Source organism: Manis pentadactyla, chromosome 1, assembly GCF_030020395.1.
Source record: "Manis pentadactyla isolate mManPen7 chromosome 1, mManPen7.hap1, whole genome shotgun sequence".
NCBI classification, from domain to species: domain Eukaryota; kingdom Metazoa; phylum Chordata; class Mammalia; order Pholidota; family Manidae; genus Manis; species Manis pentadactyla.
In genome coordinates, this window is record NC_080019.1 from 110,351,631 (window position 1) to 110,366,369 (window position 14,739).

The window sequence follows — 14,739 nt, forward strand, 5'->3', positions numbered from 1 at the left end:
AAACTCTGATTGGAGTTAAGAAGACATAGGTTGACAGATTGAAAAAAAAAATTAAGTCAGAAAATACAGAAAAGTGCAATAAATAATGCCAGGAACACTCATGGATTCAAAAATCAGAAATAAAAAATACTTGGGTATTTTTGCTTTGTTTTTTTTAGTTAGAGAAAGGGCTTTCCTGAAAGTTCAAGTCCCATTTCCTTCTTCAGAAGTAACGATGGCTGTAAATTTGTTGTTTTTCCATTCCTATGCATGTCACATATTTTATTTACATATGGGTATTCATGAGCAATATATAGTATGATTTTATGTGTTTTATTGGTATCATACTGTTACCTGTAAGTCTGCATAGAGCTTCCCTTTCAACAATGTCTTTGAAATCTATGCATGTTGCAGTGCACCTGGATGTACTTAGTTTATTTTAATAGATGTCTGTAACTCCATCTTAAAAGTACTTGTCATTTATTATTCTTTTCTCCTATGATGAACATGAAGATTCTTTTCTTTTTTTTTCTTCTTCAAACAGTGCAACAGTCAACATTTTTATACATTTCTCCTGGGGTTACATGTGTAAGATTTCTTAGGAAATATATTTAAAAGTGGTAATGCTAGTGCATGGGTGTGCTTATCTTCATTTTTACTAGATATTGCCAAATCCATCCCCAGAGTGGTTGCGCCAATTTACACTCCTACCTGCAGGGATTATGAATTCTTGTTTTCCTGCAGCCTCACAAATGCTTGGTCAGACTTTTGATTTTTGCCAATCTCATGGTTGTGAAGTGGTATCTAAATATTTGGCATTTCCTTCTGTGAGGGTTGAACATCTTAAATCTTTAATGGCCATTCCGGTTTCTCTCCTCGAATTTGCCTATTTATATTTTTAGCTTGTTGCTGTATGGTTTATCTATTTCTTAAAAGTTTGACTTGGTTTGTTTTACATTCTGGATACCAAAACTCTGTTATATACAGATTTTCTTAGGCTTGTCTTATTGCTTCACTCATGAATTATTCTATAGAACAGAAGTTTTGAACTTTGATATAGTTAGATTTATTACACTTATCTCTTACGAATTAAATTTTTTGTGTCTTGTCTAAGGAATTGTTTCCCAAACTAAGGTTGTGAAGATGGTTCTAGTGCTTTTTTTAAAGAAATGCGTGTGTGTGTCTGTGTTTTAATATTATAGGTCTTTAATCCATCTATAACATGTTGTTGTATTTTGTGAAGTGTGGGAATCTACTTTTTATTTCCATATTAATAACCACTTGTCTATTACTAGAGCAGTGTGATCTGTCCCAGTGATATATAGTGGCATCTTTTTGTGTTTTAACTTGCCATTCTCACTTTGTTTGTTGTGGGGAGGGGGTTCTCAGTTCTCTTCTGTTGATATTTTTCTGTCTGCCTTGTTGCAACAAGCACTTTTATAATGTTCATTTTTACCCAGAACTTTCCTGGGGTTAGAAATTTATTTTTCTATGTGGACTTTGGAATCACTTTATCTAGTTTAAAAAATCCTGTTGAGATTTTTATTTCGATGACATTGAATTTGTAAATTAATCTATAATCCACATCAGTGTTTAAGCTCCATGAGGGTAGAGGCATTTGTCCATTTTGTTCACTTCTGTGTCCTCAGCACGTAATAGGGGCTTCATGAATATTTATTGAATGACTATTTAACATGGCATACCTCTCTATTTACTCAGGTCTTTTTTATGTCCTTCAACAATATTTTGTAATTTTCAGTATAAGAGTATATATTTTGACAGATTTAGGTGCCCAGGAATTTTTGTAACTGTTGTTACTGATAACATTTTCTTTTTTCTAAATTTTGTTATCATTAATCTACAATTACATGAAGAACATTGTGTTTACTAGGCTCCCCCCTTCACCAAGTCTCCCCCACACTCCCCATTGCAGTCCAGCATAGTAAGATGCTGTAGTATCACTACTTGTCTTCACTGTGATGCACAGCCCTCCCCATGCCCCCCCACGCTAATTATATATGCTAATCATAATACCCCCTTTCTTTTTCCCTTCCCTTATGCCTCCCTTCCTACCCATCCTCCCTTTCCCTTTGGTAACTGTTAGTCCATTCTTGGGTTCTGTGATTCTGCTGCTGTTTTGTTCCTTCAGTTTTTCTTTATTCTTATACTCCACATATGAGTGATATCATTTGATACTTATCTTTCTCCGCCTGGCTTATTTCACTGAGCATAATACCCTCTAGCTCCATCCATGTTGTTGCAAATGGTAGGATTTGTTTTCTTCTTATGGCTGAATAATATTCCATTGTGTATATATACCACATCTTCTTTATCCATTCATCTACTGATGGACACTTAGGTTGCTTCCATTTCTTGGCTATTATAAATAGTGCTGTGATAAACATAGGGGTGCATATGTCTTTTTCAAACTGGGCTGCTGCATTCTTAGGGTAAATTCCTAGAAGTGGAATTCCTGGGTCAAATGGTATATCTATTTTGAAATTTTTGAAGAACCTCCATACTGCTTTCCACAATGGTTGAACTAATTTACATTCCTACCAGCAGTGTAGGAGGGTTCCCCTTTCTCCACAACCTCGCCAACATGTGTTGTTGTTTGTCTTTTGGATGGTGGCGATCCTTACTGGTATGAGGTGATATCTCATTGTGGTTTTTTTTTTTTATTGAAGGGTAGTTGACACATAGTATTACATTAGTTTCAGGTGTACAGCACAGTGATTCATCATTTATATACATGATAATTCTAGGTACCAGCTATCACCATGCCAAGTTGTTATAATATTTTGACTATGTTCCTTATGCTATACAATACATCCTGGTTACTTATTTATTTTACAATTGGAAGTGTGTACTGTTTTTTTTTGGGGGGGGCATCTTTCATATTTATTGATCAAATGGTTGTTAACAACAATAAAATTCTGTATAGGGGAGTCATTGCTCAATGCACAATCATTAACCCACCCCATGCCTAATTTTCATCAGTCTCCAATCTTCTGAAGCATAACGAACAGGTTCTTACATGGAGAACAAATTCTTAAACATAGTGAATAAGTTACATGGTGAACAGTACAAGGGCAGTCATCACAGAAACTTTCGGTTTTGCTCATGCATTATGAACTATAAACAGTCAGTTCAAATATGAATACTTATTTGATTTTTATACTTGATTTATATGTGGATACCACATTTCTCTCTTTATTATTATTATTTTTAATAAAATGCTGAAGTGGTAGGTAGGTACAAGATAAAGGTAGAAAACATAGCTTAGTGTTGTAAGAGAGCAAATGTAGATGATCAGGTGTGTGCCTGTAGACTATGTGTTAATCCGAGCTAGACAAGGGCAATAAAACATACACGTATGCAGAAGATTTCTCTCAGAACAGGGGGGGTGAGGTTCTAAGCCTCACCTCTGTTGATCCCCAATTTCTCACCTGATGGCCCCCCTGCGACTGTGCCTGTCTTAGGTTTTTCCTCCCTTGAGGAATCTTACCCATCTCTGGCTAACCAGTTATCTTCCAGGGCCATACAGGGAAATGTAAAGTTGGTAAGTGAGAGAGAAGCCTTATTGTTTGAAAAGGTTAGCTTTTTACTTTGCATATTTATGCCCTGTGGCTTCTATGCCCAGCATTTGTCTTGAGGTATCTTTACCACTTGGAAGAATTATGATACTCGGTAAATTCGATATGAGGCACAAATTCTATTTAGGGGTTGTAATTAGGAAGGAAGAAGAAAAGCTATAGAAGTAGCAGGCGGAAGAAAACATGGGAAGATTGATTATTTCTTTGACATATCTTGTGGAGCAACTTCAGCATGTATAGGTTTTAAACTACTAATTAAATTGCGCATACACATTAACATAATAGGAGTATAGTTACATAACCGAAGCATACATGTAATTACCAGCCATCTCCAGTGAAACCAAGAAAACCAGTTAGGCACCTTAGGCATTTGTGAAAACTTATCTATGATATGGTGGATATTGTCCAACTGAACTTGAACAGTCTGAGAGAAATCAGACAAATTAGAACAACCCATTCCTGGGGACTGTTCACATCCCATATGTTCTTTTAACAGTAAATAGTCTGTAGTTGTAAGATTTTGGAGCGCTACAATTTGCACTTCTCCTAATTCTCGGTTGAGTTCCAACAGTATAGATCCAGTCAAATTTGTTGTTTTACTGTATGCACAGGCCAGCTTAGATATCTCCTTCTTCATTCCCATGGCAAGTCCAGGAGCTGGTGGGATGAGTGCATCTACACCTGTAGCAGTGCGTGGATCTTTGTTGGGATTTTTTGATGATCATCTTCTGGCATGAGTCTTCCAGAGAGTGCTGATGTTGGAAGTTCTTTTTCATATCGTATCTTAGTTCATTTTCGGGGTAGCCAAATTAGGCTTTGATCCTGTGTATAAACACAAACAGACCCTTTGCCTACACTTTTTTGTGCCCTTTATACCATTGTGTAGAACTCATTGGAGGTCACCACACAGGAACTGCTTTTTTTTTTTTTTTTTATCATTAATCTACACTTACATGACGAATATTATGTTTACTAGGCTCTCCCCTATACCAGGTTCCCCCTATAAACCCCTTTACAGTCACTGTCCATCGGCACAGCAAAATGTTGTAGAATCACTACTTGTCTTCTCTGAGTTGTACAGCCCTCCCCTTTCTCCCATCCCCCCCTTGCATGCTAATCTTAATACCCCCCTTCTTATTCCCCCACCTAACCCTCCCTACCCACCCATCCTCCCCAGTCCCTTTCCCTTTGGTACCTGTTAGTCCATTCTTGAGTTCTGTAGTTCTGCTGCTGTTTTGTTCCTTCAGTTTTTCCTTTGTTCTTATACTCCACAGATGAGTGAAATCATTTGGTATTTCTCTTTCTCTGCTTGGCTTGTTTCACTGAGCATAATACCCTCCAGCTCCATCCATGTTGCTGCAAATGGTAGGATTTTCCCTTTTCTTATGGCTGAGTAGTATTCCATTGTGTATATGTACCACATCTTCTTTATCCATTCGTCTATCGATGGACATTTAGGTTGCTTCCATTTCTTGGCTACTGTAAATAGTGCTGTGATAAACATAGGGGTGCATATGTCTTTTTCAAACTGGGCTGCTGCATTCTTAGGGTAAATTCCTAGTAGTGGAATTCCTGGGTCAAATGGTATGTCTATTTTGAGCTTTTTGAGGAACCTCCATACTGCTTTCCACAATGGTTGAACTAATTTATATTCCTACCAGCAGTGTAGGAGGGTTCCCCTTTCTCCACAACCTCGCCAACATGTGTTGTTGTTTGTCTTTTGGATGGTGGCGATCCTAACTGGTGTGAGGTGATATCTCATTGTGGTTTTTAATTTGCATTTCTCTGATGACTAGTGATGTGGAGCATCTTTTCATGTGTCTGTTGGCCATGTGAATTTCTTCTTTGGAGAACTGTCTGTTCAGCTCCTCTGCCCATTTTTTAATTGGATTATTTGCTTTTTGTTTGTTGGATGTCAAGCCTTTATCGGATCTGTCATTTATGAATATATTCTCCCATACTGTAGGGTACCTTTTTGTTCTATTGATGGTGTCCTTTGCTGTACAGAAGCTTTTCAGCTTGATATAGTCCCACTTGTTCATTTTTGCTTTTGTTTCCCTTGCCCGGGGAGATATGTTCATGAAGAAGTCGCTCATGTTTATGTCCAAGAGATTTTTGCCTATGTTTTTTTCTAAGAGTTTTATGGTTTCATGACTTACATTCAGGTCTTTGATCCATTTCAAATTTACTTTAGTGAAGGGGCTTAGACAGTGATCCAGTTTCATTCTCTTACATGTAGCTGTCCAGTTTTGCCAGCACCATCTGTTGAAGAGACTGTCATTTCCCCATTGTATGTCCATGGCTCCTTTATCATATATTAATTGACCATATAAGTTTAGGTTAATGTCTGGATTCTCTATTCTGTTCCACTGGTGTGTGGCTCTGTTCTTGTGCCAGTACCAAACTGTCTTGATTACTGTGGCTTTGTAGTAGAGCTTGAAGTTGGGGAGCGAGATCCCCCCCACTTTATTCTTCCTTCTCAGGATTGCTTTGGCTATTTGGGGTCTTTGGTGGTTCCATATGAATTTTTGAACTATTTGTTTCAGTTCATTGAAGAATGCTGTCTGTAGTTTGATAGGGATTGCATTGAATCTGTATATTGCTTTTGGGAGGATGGCCATTTTGACGATATTAATTCTTCCTAGCCAGGAGCATGGGATGAGTTTCCATTTGTTAGTGACCTCTTTAATTTCTCTTAAGAGTGTCTTGTAGTTTTCAGGGTATAGGTCTTTCACTTCCTTGGTTAGGTTTATTCCTAGGTATTTTATTTTTGATGCTATTGTGAATGGAATTGTTTTCCTGATTTCTCTTTCTATTAGTTCATTGTTAGTGTATAGGAAAGCCACAGATTTCTGTGTGTTAATTTTGTATCCTGCAACTTTGCTGAATTCCGATATTAATTCTGGTAGTTTTGGAGTGGAGTCTTTAGGGTTTTTTATGTACAATATCATGTCATCTGCAAATAGTGACAGTTTGACTTCTTCTTTATCAATCTGGACTCCTTGTATTTCTTTGTTTTGTCTAATTGCCATGGCTAGGACCTCCAGTACTGTGTTGAATAACAGTGGGGAGAGTGGGCATCCCTGTCTTTTTCCTGATCTCAGAGGAAAAGCTTTCAGCCTCTTGCTGTTCAGTATGATGTTAGCTGTGGGTTTATCATATATGGCCTTTATTATGTTGAGGTACTTGCCCTCCAAGCACATTTTGTTGAGAGTTTTTATCATGAATGGATGTTGAATTTTGTCGAATGCTTTTTCAGCATCTATGGAGATGATCATGTGGTTTTTGTCCTTCTTTTTGTTGATGGTGGTGGATGATGTTGATGGATTTTCGAATGTTGTACCATCCTTGCATCCCTGGGATGAATCCCAGTTGGTCATGGTGTATGATCCTTTTTATGCATTTTTGAATTCAGTTTGCTAATATTTTGTTGAGTATTTTTGCATCTACGTTCATCAGGGATATTGGTCTTAATTTTCTTTTTTGGTGGGGTCTTTGCCTGATTTTGGTATTAGGGTGATGTTGGCTTCATAGAATGAGTTTGGGAGTATCCCCTCATCTTCTATTTTTTGGAAAACTTTAAGGAGAATGGATATTATGTCTTCTCTGTATGTCTGATAAAATTCCGAGGTAAATCCATCTGGCCTGGGGGTTTTGTTCCTGGATAATTTTTTGATTACCACTTCAATTTCTTTGCTCGTAATTGGTTTGTTTAGATTTTGTGTTTCTTCCTTGGTCAGTCTTGGAAGGTTGTATTTTTCTAAGAAGTTGTCCATTTCTTCTAGGTTTTCCAGCTTGTTAGCATATAGGCTTTCATAGTTGTCTCTAATAATTCTTTGTATTTCTATGGGGTCCGTCATGATGTTTCCTTTCTCATTTCTAATTCTGTTGATGTGTGTTGATTCTCTTTTTCTGTTAATGAGTTTGGCTAGAGGCTTATCTATTTTGTTTATTTTCTCAAAGAACCAGCTCTTGGTTTCATTGATTTTTTTCTATTGTTTTATTCTTCTCAATTTTATTTATTTCTTCTCTGATCTTTATTATGGCCCTCTTTCTGCTTATTTTAGGCCTCATTTGTTCTTCTTTTTCCAATTTCGATAATTGTGACATTAGACTATTCATTTGGGATTGTTCTTCCTTCTTTAAGTATGCCTGGATTGCTATATACTTTCCTCTTAAGACTGCTTTCACTGCATCCCATGGAAGTTGGGGCTTTTTGTTGTTGTTGTTTTCATTTGTTTCCATATATTGCTGGATCTCCATTTTAATTTGGTCATTGATCTATTGATTATTTAGGAGCATGTTGTTAAGTCTCCATGTGTTTGTGAGCCTTTTTGCTTTCTTTGTACAATTTATTTCTAGTTTTATACCTTTGTGGTCTGAAAAGTTGGTTGGTAGGATTTCAATCTTTTGGAATTTACTGAGGCTCTTTTGTGGCCTAGTATGTGGTCTATTCTGGAGAATGTTCCATATGCACTTGAGAAGAATGTGTATCCTGTTGCTTTTGGATGTAGAGTTCTATAAATGTCTATTAGGTCCATCTGTTCTAGTGTGTTTTTCAGTGCCTCTGTGTCCTTACTTATTTTCTGTCTGCTGGATCTATCTTTTGGAGTGAGTGGTGTGTTGAAATCTCCTAAAATGAATGCATTACATTCTATTTCCTCCTTTAATTCTGTTAGTATTTGTTTCACATATGCTGGTGCTTCTGTGTTGGGTGCATATATATTTATAATGGTTATATCCTCTTGTTGGACTGAGCCCTTTATCATTATGTAACGTCCTTCTTTATCTCTTGTTACTTTCTTTGTACTGAAGTCTATTTTGTCTGATACTAGTACTGCAACACCTGCTTTTTTTCTCCCTGTTGTTTGCATGAAATATCTTTTTCCATCCCTTGACTTTTAGTCTGTGCATGTCTTTGGGTTTGAGGTAGGTCTCTTGTAAGCAGCATATAGATGTGTCTTGCTTTTTTATCCATTCTATTACTCTATGTCTTTTGATTGGTGCATTCAGTCCATTTACATTTAGGATGATTATTGAAAGATATGTGCTTATTGCCATTGGAGGCTTTAGATTCGTGGTTACCAAAGGATCAAGGTTAGCTTCTTTAGTATCTTACTGTCTAACTTAACTTGCTTATTTAGCTATTATAGACACTGTCTGGTGATTCTTTATTTCTCTCCCTTCTTATTCCTCCTCATCCATTCTTTGTATGTTGGGTGTTTTATTCTGTGCTCTTTTGTGTTACCTTGAACTGCTTTTGTGGGTAGTTGATTTTATTTTTGCCTTTAGTTAGTATTTGGTGGGTCTGCTTTCTCTGCTGTGATTTCATTTTCTGTGGTGATGTCTGTTTTGCCTTAGGAGTGCTCCCATCTAGAGCAGTCCCTCTAAAATACCCTGTAGAGGTGGTTTGTGGGAGGCAAATTCCCTCAACTTTTGCTTGTCTGGGAATTGTTTAATCCCTCCTTCATATTTAAATGATAATCGTGCTGGATACAGTATTCTTGGTTCAAGGCCCTTCTGTTTCATTGCATTAAATATATCATGCCATTCTCTTCTGGCCTGTAAGGTTTCTGTTGAGAAGTCTGATGATAGCCTGATGGGTTTTCCTTTGTAGGTGACCTTTTTCCTCTCTCTAGCTGCCTTTAAAACTCTGTCCTTGTCCTTGATCTTTGCCATTTTAATTATTATGTGTCTTGGTGTTGTCCTCCTTGCGTCCCTTCTGTTGGGAGTTCTGTGTACTTCTGTGGTCTGAATGATTATTTCTTCCTGCAGTTTGGGGAAGTTTTCAGCAATTATTTATTCAAATACACTTTCTATCCCTTTTTCTCTCTCTTCTTCTGGTACCCCTATAATGTGGATATTTTTCCTTTTGGATTGGTCACACAGTTCTCTTAATATTGTTTCATTCCTTGAGATCCTTTCATCCCTCTCTGTGTCAGCTTCTATGCGTTCCTGTTCTCTGGTTTCAATTCCATCAATGGCCTCTTGCATCTTATCCATTCTGCTTATAAATCCTTCCAGAGATTGTTTCATTTCTGTAATCTCCTTCTGGACGTCATCCCTTAGCTCTTGCATATTTCTCTGCAGCTCCATCAGCATGGTTATGACCTTTATTTTGAGTTCTTTTTCAGGGAGATTGGTTAGGTCTATCTCCCCAGATTCCTTCTCTGGGGAGGATGTCTGGATTAGTCTGGTCTGTATCAAATTCTTCTGCCTTTTCATAGTGATAGAGGTAGTTGCGGGAAGCTGGTGTGTGTGTCAGCTGGGAGAATGTCCCTTCTTGCTGGTTTGTGGCCTTCCTCTCCTGAGAGAACAGCGACCCCTAGCGGCTTGTGCTGGGCAGCTGTGCGCAGATGGGGTTTCTAATTCTTGCCTGGCTGCTGTGGAATCAGCTCCGCAGTTGCTATGGGCATGGCTGGCCTCAGGCTGCTGCTCCAATATGGCGGAGCTGTGTTGGAGGGGAAACGGGAAGGAGGCTGTTTATCTCCATGAGGGGCCTCCGAGCTGCGCTGCCGCCTTGGGGGTCAGGGCGCCTGGAGTTCCCTGGGAAGATGCTAGGCTAAGTGTCCTGGGACGCTTCTGTCCCGCTGTGGGGTCCCTGTCCCTTTAAGACTTTCAAAAAGCACTCGCTTCTCTTTGTCCCAGAGGCGCTGGCTGCGGGGACCCGCTCACAGGTCTTACTGTCCTGCTTCCCTAGTTTCCAGGGCCCTGCGCATGCACTGTTTCTGCGCTCTGGCCCGGATGGCTGGGGCTGGGTGTTCAGCAGTCCTGGACTCCCTTTCCCTCCCCGCTCTGACTCCTCTCCTCCCGCCAGGAGCTGGGGTGAGGGGCACTCGGCTCCCGCCGGGCCAGCACTTGTATCTTACCCCCTTCTCGAGGCACTGGGTTCTCGCAGGTGTGGATGTGGTCTGGCTATTTTCCTGTATCTTCTGGTCTCTCTTTTAGGGATAATTGTATTTGTTGAATTTTCAAAAATGTATATGGTTTTGGGAGATTTCCACTGCTCTACTCAAGCTGCCATCTTGGCTCCACCCCACTGATAACATTTTATTTTCAAATATATTTTAATTGGTTATTGATGGTATTTTGAGGTGTTTTTAATTTTCCAATATTGATTTTATATTTAGGAACACTTTTCAACTTTCACTTTGTTCTTGGTAGTTTGTAGACTATTTTGGGTCTTCTAAATAGTCAGTGCTGATTTGAAGTTCATCTAATCTCTCACCTGAACCTGCCTAATATGTTCTCTATTTAAGTTTCAGACAAAGGAGAGATCCCAGTATTGGACAGTGGGGAGAGTGAGAGGAAGAGGAGAAGGGAAGTCCAGGAGGTCAGATAAGCCATCCACTCAATGATTAGCTTTAAAATAATCTAATGTTGGCCTAATATTAGATGATTTACATTCATGCCTCCTGTTGTAAAGGACATAGTGCTTCTTAGGAAGTCCGCTTAACCCATATGTCTTAATGTAAAGTGAAGTTTTAGGAAAGGGGGTGAGGAATGGAACTGAGGCACGGAGATTCGAACACCTTGCCCGGGCCGCGTGGCCTGGCGGCAGAAGTACAGAATTCTGGTACCTTGTGCAGTTCTCTAATGCCTCTGAAAATTTAAGTTAAATGTTTCACTCTCTGACCACAATCCTCTCTCAGTTCAGCTCTTTCACACATTTGTTCCAGTTTCTATTTGTCCTTCTCCCTCCTGGAGACCTCCTGGCTTGTGACTTGTCCAGGCAGTCCCTTCCCCTGTTTGTCTGGCTTGCTTCTTGGGTTTCATGACTTTAAACATGCTCTTATCAACAATACCCTCAGCTGACCCTTACCCCTTTTCTTGTCATCCAGAACTCTAGCCATTGCATCTGTGGCACACTGAAGTTTAAATCTCTGATATCTCTCACTTTGTTGCAGGATGAAGTTCAGACTCATTTTCAATGATTACAAGGTTTTCCATGATTTGGCCCCCATAGCTTTTCTAACCTTTACTCTTATTCCACCAGCTTTGTGCTATAGATATAGCAAGCTACTTCTCCTTTGTGGAACACACTGTGATTTCATGCCTTAGTACATCTGTTTTCTCTGTCTGGGATAACCTACTTCTACTTCTCTACTCTTTTACCTGTTGTACTCTCCGTGCTCAGCATATTCATCTGTCTTCTATCCACCATTCATCATCCATCCATTGATCCATCCATTGTCCATCCATCAATCCATCCATCCATCCATCCATCCATCCATCCATCTACCTATCTATTCATCCATCCAAGAAATATGTGCTGAGCAGCTGCTATATGCTAGGCCTGCTGCTCTTCATACCCAACTAGCCCTGCCCACACCCTCCAATCCCAGAAGAACTATCATTTCCTCCTTATGATACACTTACCTTCCTCTCTTAACATTCATCAGAATCTACTGTGCTGTTTCTTTATATATATGTCCCCCTACTATGCTGGTGGGCTCCTCAAGGTAGGGGGCATGTCTTCACTCAGTTTGCAGCCTAAGCACCAGCACAGAGCCTAACATGTGGGCACAGTCATGTCTGCCAACCGAGGAGTTCCACTGTCTCAAACCCTGCTGATTTCTAGTGGTGACTGATGCAGGCACAGAGGTAATGGTCTTTGGAAGGAAGACTTGGAAGTTGTTTTTGTTTTTTATGAAAGGAAGTGGATCTAATCCTAGTGTGAGGTGTGAATCTCACAATCACAGAAAGCCTCATGTTACATATGCATCTTCTCTCCTACTTTCTCCCTCCACCATCGTGCAGGAATGGAGGGGATGGTGATGTTGAAACAATTAAAAGGATGCCATAAACTTCTGTAGAGAGATTTCAAGTGACCTCTAAAATTGTTTAGTGAGGATTGTTAAGTGTGCCTTTGGTACAGGTTTTATTTCAGCCCTTTTTGAGGCAGGTAAGTGGACGGGAGAGGAACAGAGGCTCTGAGACTCTGGAGGAAACGGATTCAAAGAGAAGTGACATGAATTTGGCATTAGTATTTGGAGAGGCTGGTTTTTCAGCTAAAGTGTTCAATAGTTTTCACATTCCTAAGATGTGAACTATAAACATATAGTAGAAGCTATGAGAGTGAGAATCCCAAAGATGATTCAGTCTTTATTGCCAAGTAATACAATGTGGGAAAGGAGACTTAGGAGGATAAGAGGACAAACTAAAGAAGCAGTAACGCCTTGATGCTGCTATACATGTGGCTGCTTGATAAGGTGCTAGGGTTTGACCCACACATTGTGTTGTGTTGGAAATGTGCTCCTTTCTAATAACTGAAAGAACATACAGTGTGGAATATGGTTTTGGCCATTTGAAACAAGAATCCTTATCATCTTATTTGAATGTAAAATATTTTGTGCCAGTGTTGGAAGGATAATGAATGACTTCTTTTGCATAACTACCTGATGAGCATTTATTTCACTGCTTCTAGGGACTTCTACTAGAGGTGGTAAATACACAAAACTTGGGATGGCAAACATAGCCATTACATGATGTTCAGAAAATGTTTAGGGAGGTTAGGTTGAGGTTTAATAAGACTAGAGTATCTGTGACAATTTATGAGTGTTTATGAACTCTTTCAACAATAATTGTGGTGGGTACCCAGTACCGTGGGTGACAGAGGAGTGAGAGCCTCCCCGTCTGGAGCCACCACCATTCCTTCAGAGTAACTCCAGTGTTAGACTCCAGCCTCTTGGGAGCACATGCTTATCTGAAGCAAAAGTGTCTGCTTCACCTTGATCCCTGGTTCCACTTCTCTCTCCAGAAATGCTTTCTTGATAATTTGATGAAAATCATCATGTGGAGCATATTACCCTTCACCTACCTCCCCTGACCTGGCTCAGGTTCCTGTTTATTCTGGAAATCACTCGTCCAGATTGAATAATTCCTTTTGGCCTTTTATAAAAACTGGAAACCTCTGAGATGTACTCCCTCTCTTTCCCCTGCTAATCATCTGTTTCATAAGCTGCATTTTTAACAATTTCTTGTTTTCTTTTCAGAAGGTAAGAGGGGCATCTGGTGGAGCTTTACCAAAAAGGAGGAATTCCAAGATTTTCTTAGGTAATGTAAATAGTTACCAATAATGTGCCCAGATTTTCTGTGTGTGTGCATGTACATGTTTGGTTTAGAATAATAGATTGTTTATTGCTTTACAATTTAAGGATGAGAGGAACCAATTTAACTTTTTTTAATATTGAGGTACATATGGTAAAACACACAAATTTTAGTGTACAGCTTGATGAATTTTGACATGTGTATACACTCATGTAAACATTGCCCAGATCAAGATAACAAACATTCTCACTAATTTTTTCCCCCCTTCACCTATTTCACCCATTACCCCCACTCCTCTCCCCTTTTGGCACCCATCAGTCTATTTTCCATATTTATGAGTCTATTTCAGCTTTTTTTATTTGTTTGTTCATTTGTTTGTTTTTCAGATTCCACATGTAAGTGAAATCATATGGTATTTGTCTTTCTGTGTCTGACTTATTTCACTTACATAATACCCTCTAGTCCATCCATGTTGTCACAAATGGCAAGATTTCATTGTTTTTTACTGCTGAGTAATATTCTGCTGTATATATATACCACATCTTTTTTTATCCATTCATCTATCAATGGACATTTAGGTTGTTCCCAAAATTTGGCTGTTGTAGTTAATGGGTGATAAACATTTGAGTGCATATATCTTTTTGGATTAATGATTTTGTTTCCTATGGGTAAATTTCCAGAAGTGAAATTCCTGGGTCATAAGTTATTTCTACTTTTAGTTTTTTGAGAAACCTTTATAGGCTTTCCATAGTGGCTATACCAAGTTGCAATTCCACAGGCAGTGTTCCAGGGAACCAATTTAGCTTGATATGGTCTGCCTCCAGTTTACGTTTACCTAATGGTGAAGGATGCTTTTAGCACTTTAGTTGAGGTTAGTGTTTTGAAGCAATTATACTTAGAGTGACTGGAGAGTAATTGTGATTCTGCTTCTGGTCTCTTTTTTCAGTGTCTTTAAATAAGAGACTGTTTTTCTTTTTTTAATAGTAGGCAAACTACAGACTCTATTCAGATTTCAGCATTTTCTCCACTAATATCTTTTTTGTTCCAGGATCCTGTGTTATATTTAGTTGTTATGTTCCTTTAGTCCCATCTGATCTGTGAGAGTTCCTCAGTC

The 14,739-nt window shown here is 39.0% G+C and overlaps 1 protein-coding gene across 4 annotated transcripts in view; it reads left to right on the forward strand.

Annotated features, from left to right (window-relative positions):
* The window catches only part of USP13 (ubiquitin specific peptidase 13), a 107,836-nt gene that overhangs the window by 21,378 nt on the left and 71,719 nt on the right, over nucleotides 1-14,739 (forward strand). For all 4 annotated transcript variants that reach the window (XM_036926751.2, XM_036926750.2, XM_057500221.1 and 1 more), the window contains exon 3: nucleotides 13,571-13,631. In XM_036926751.2, the coding sequence (XP_036782646.2) occupies nucleotides 13,571-13,631 (61 nt within the window). The remainder of the gene's footprint in view (nucleotides 1-13,570; nucleotides 13,632-14,739) is intronic.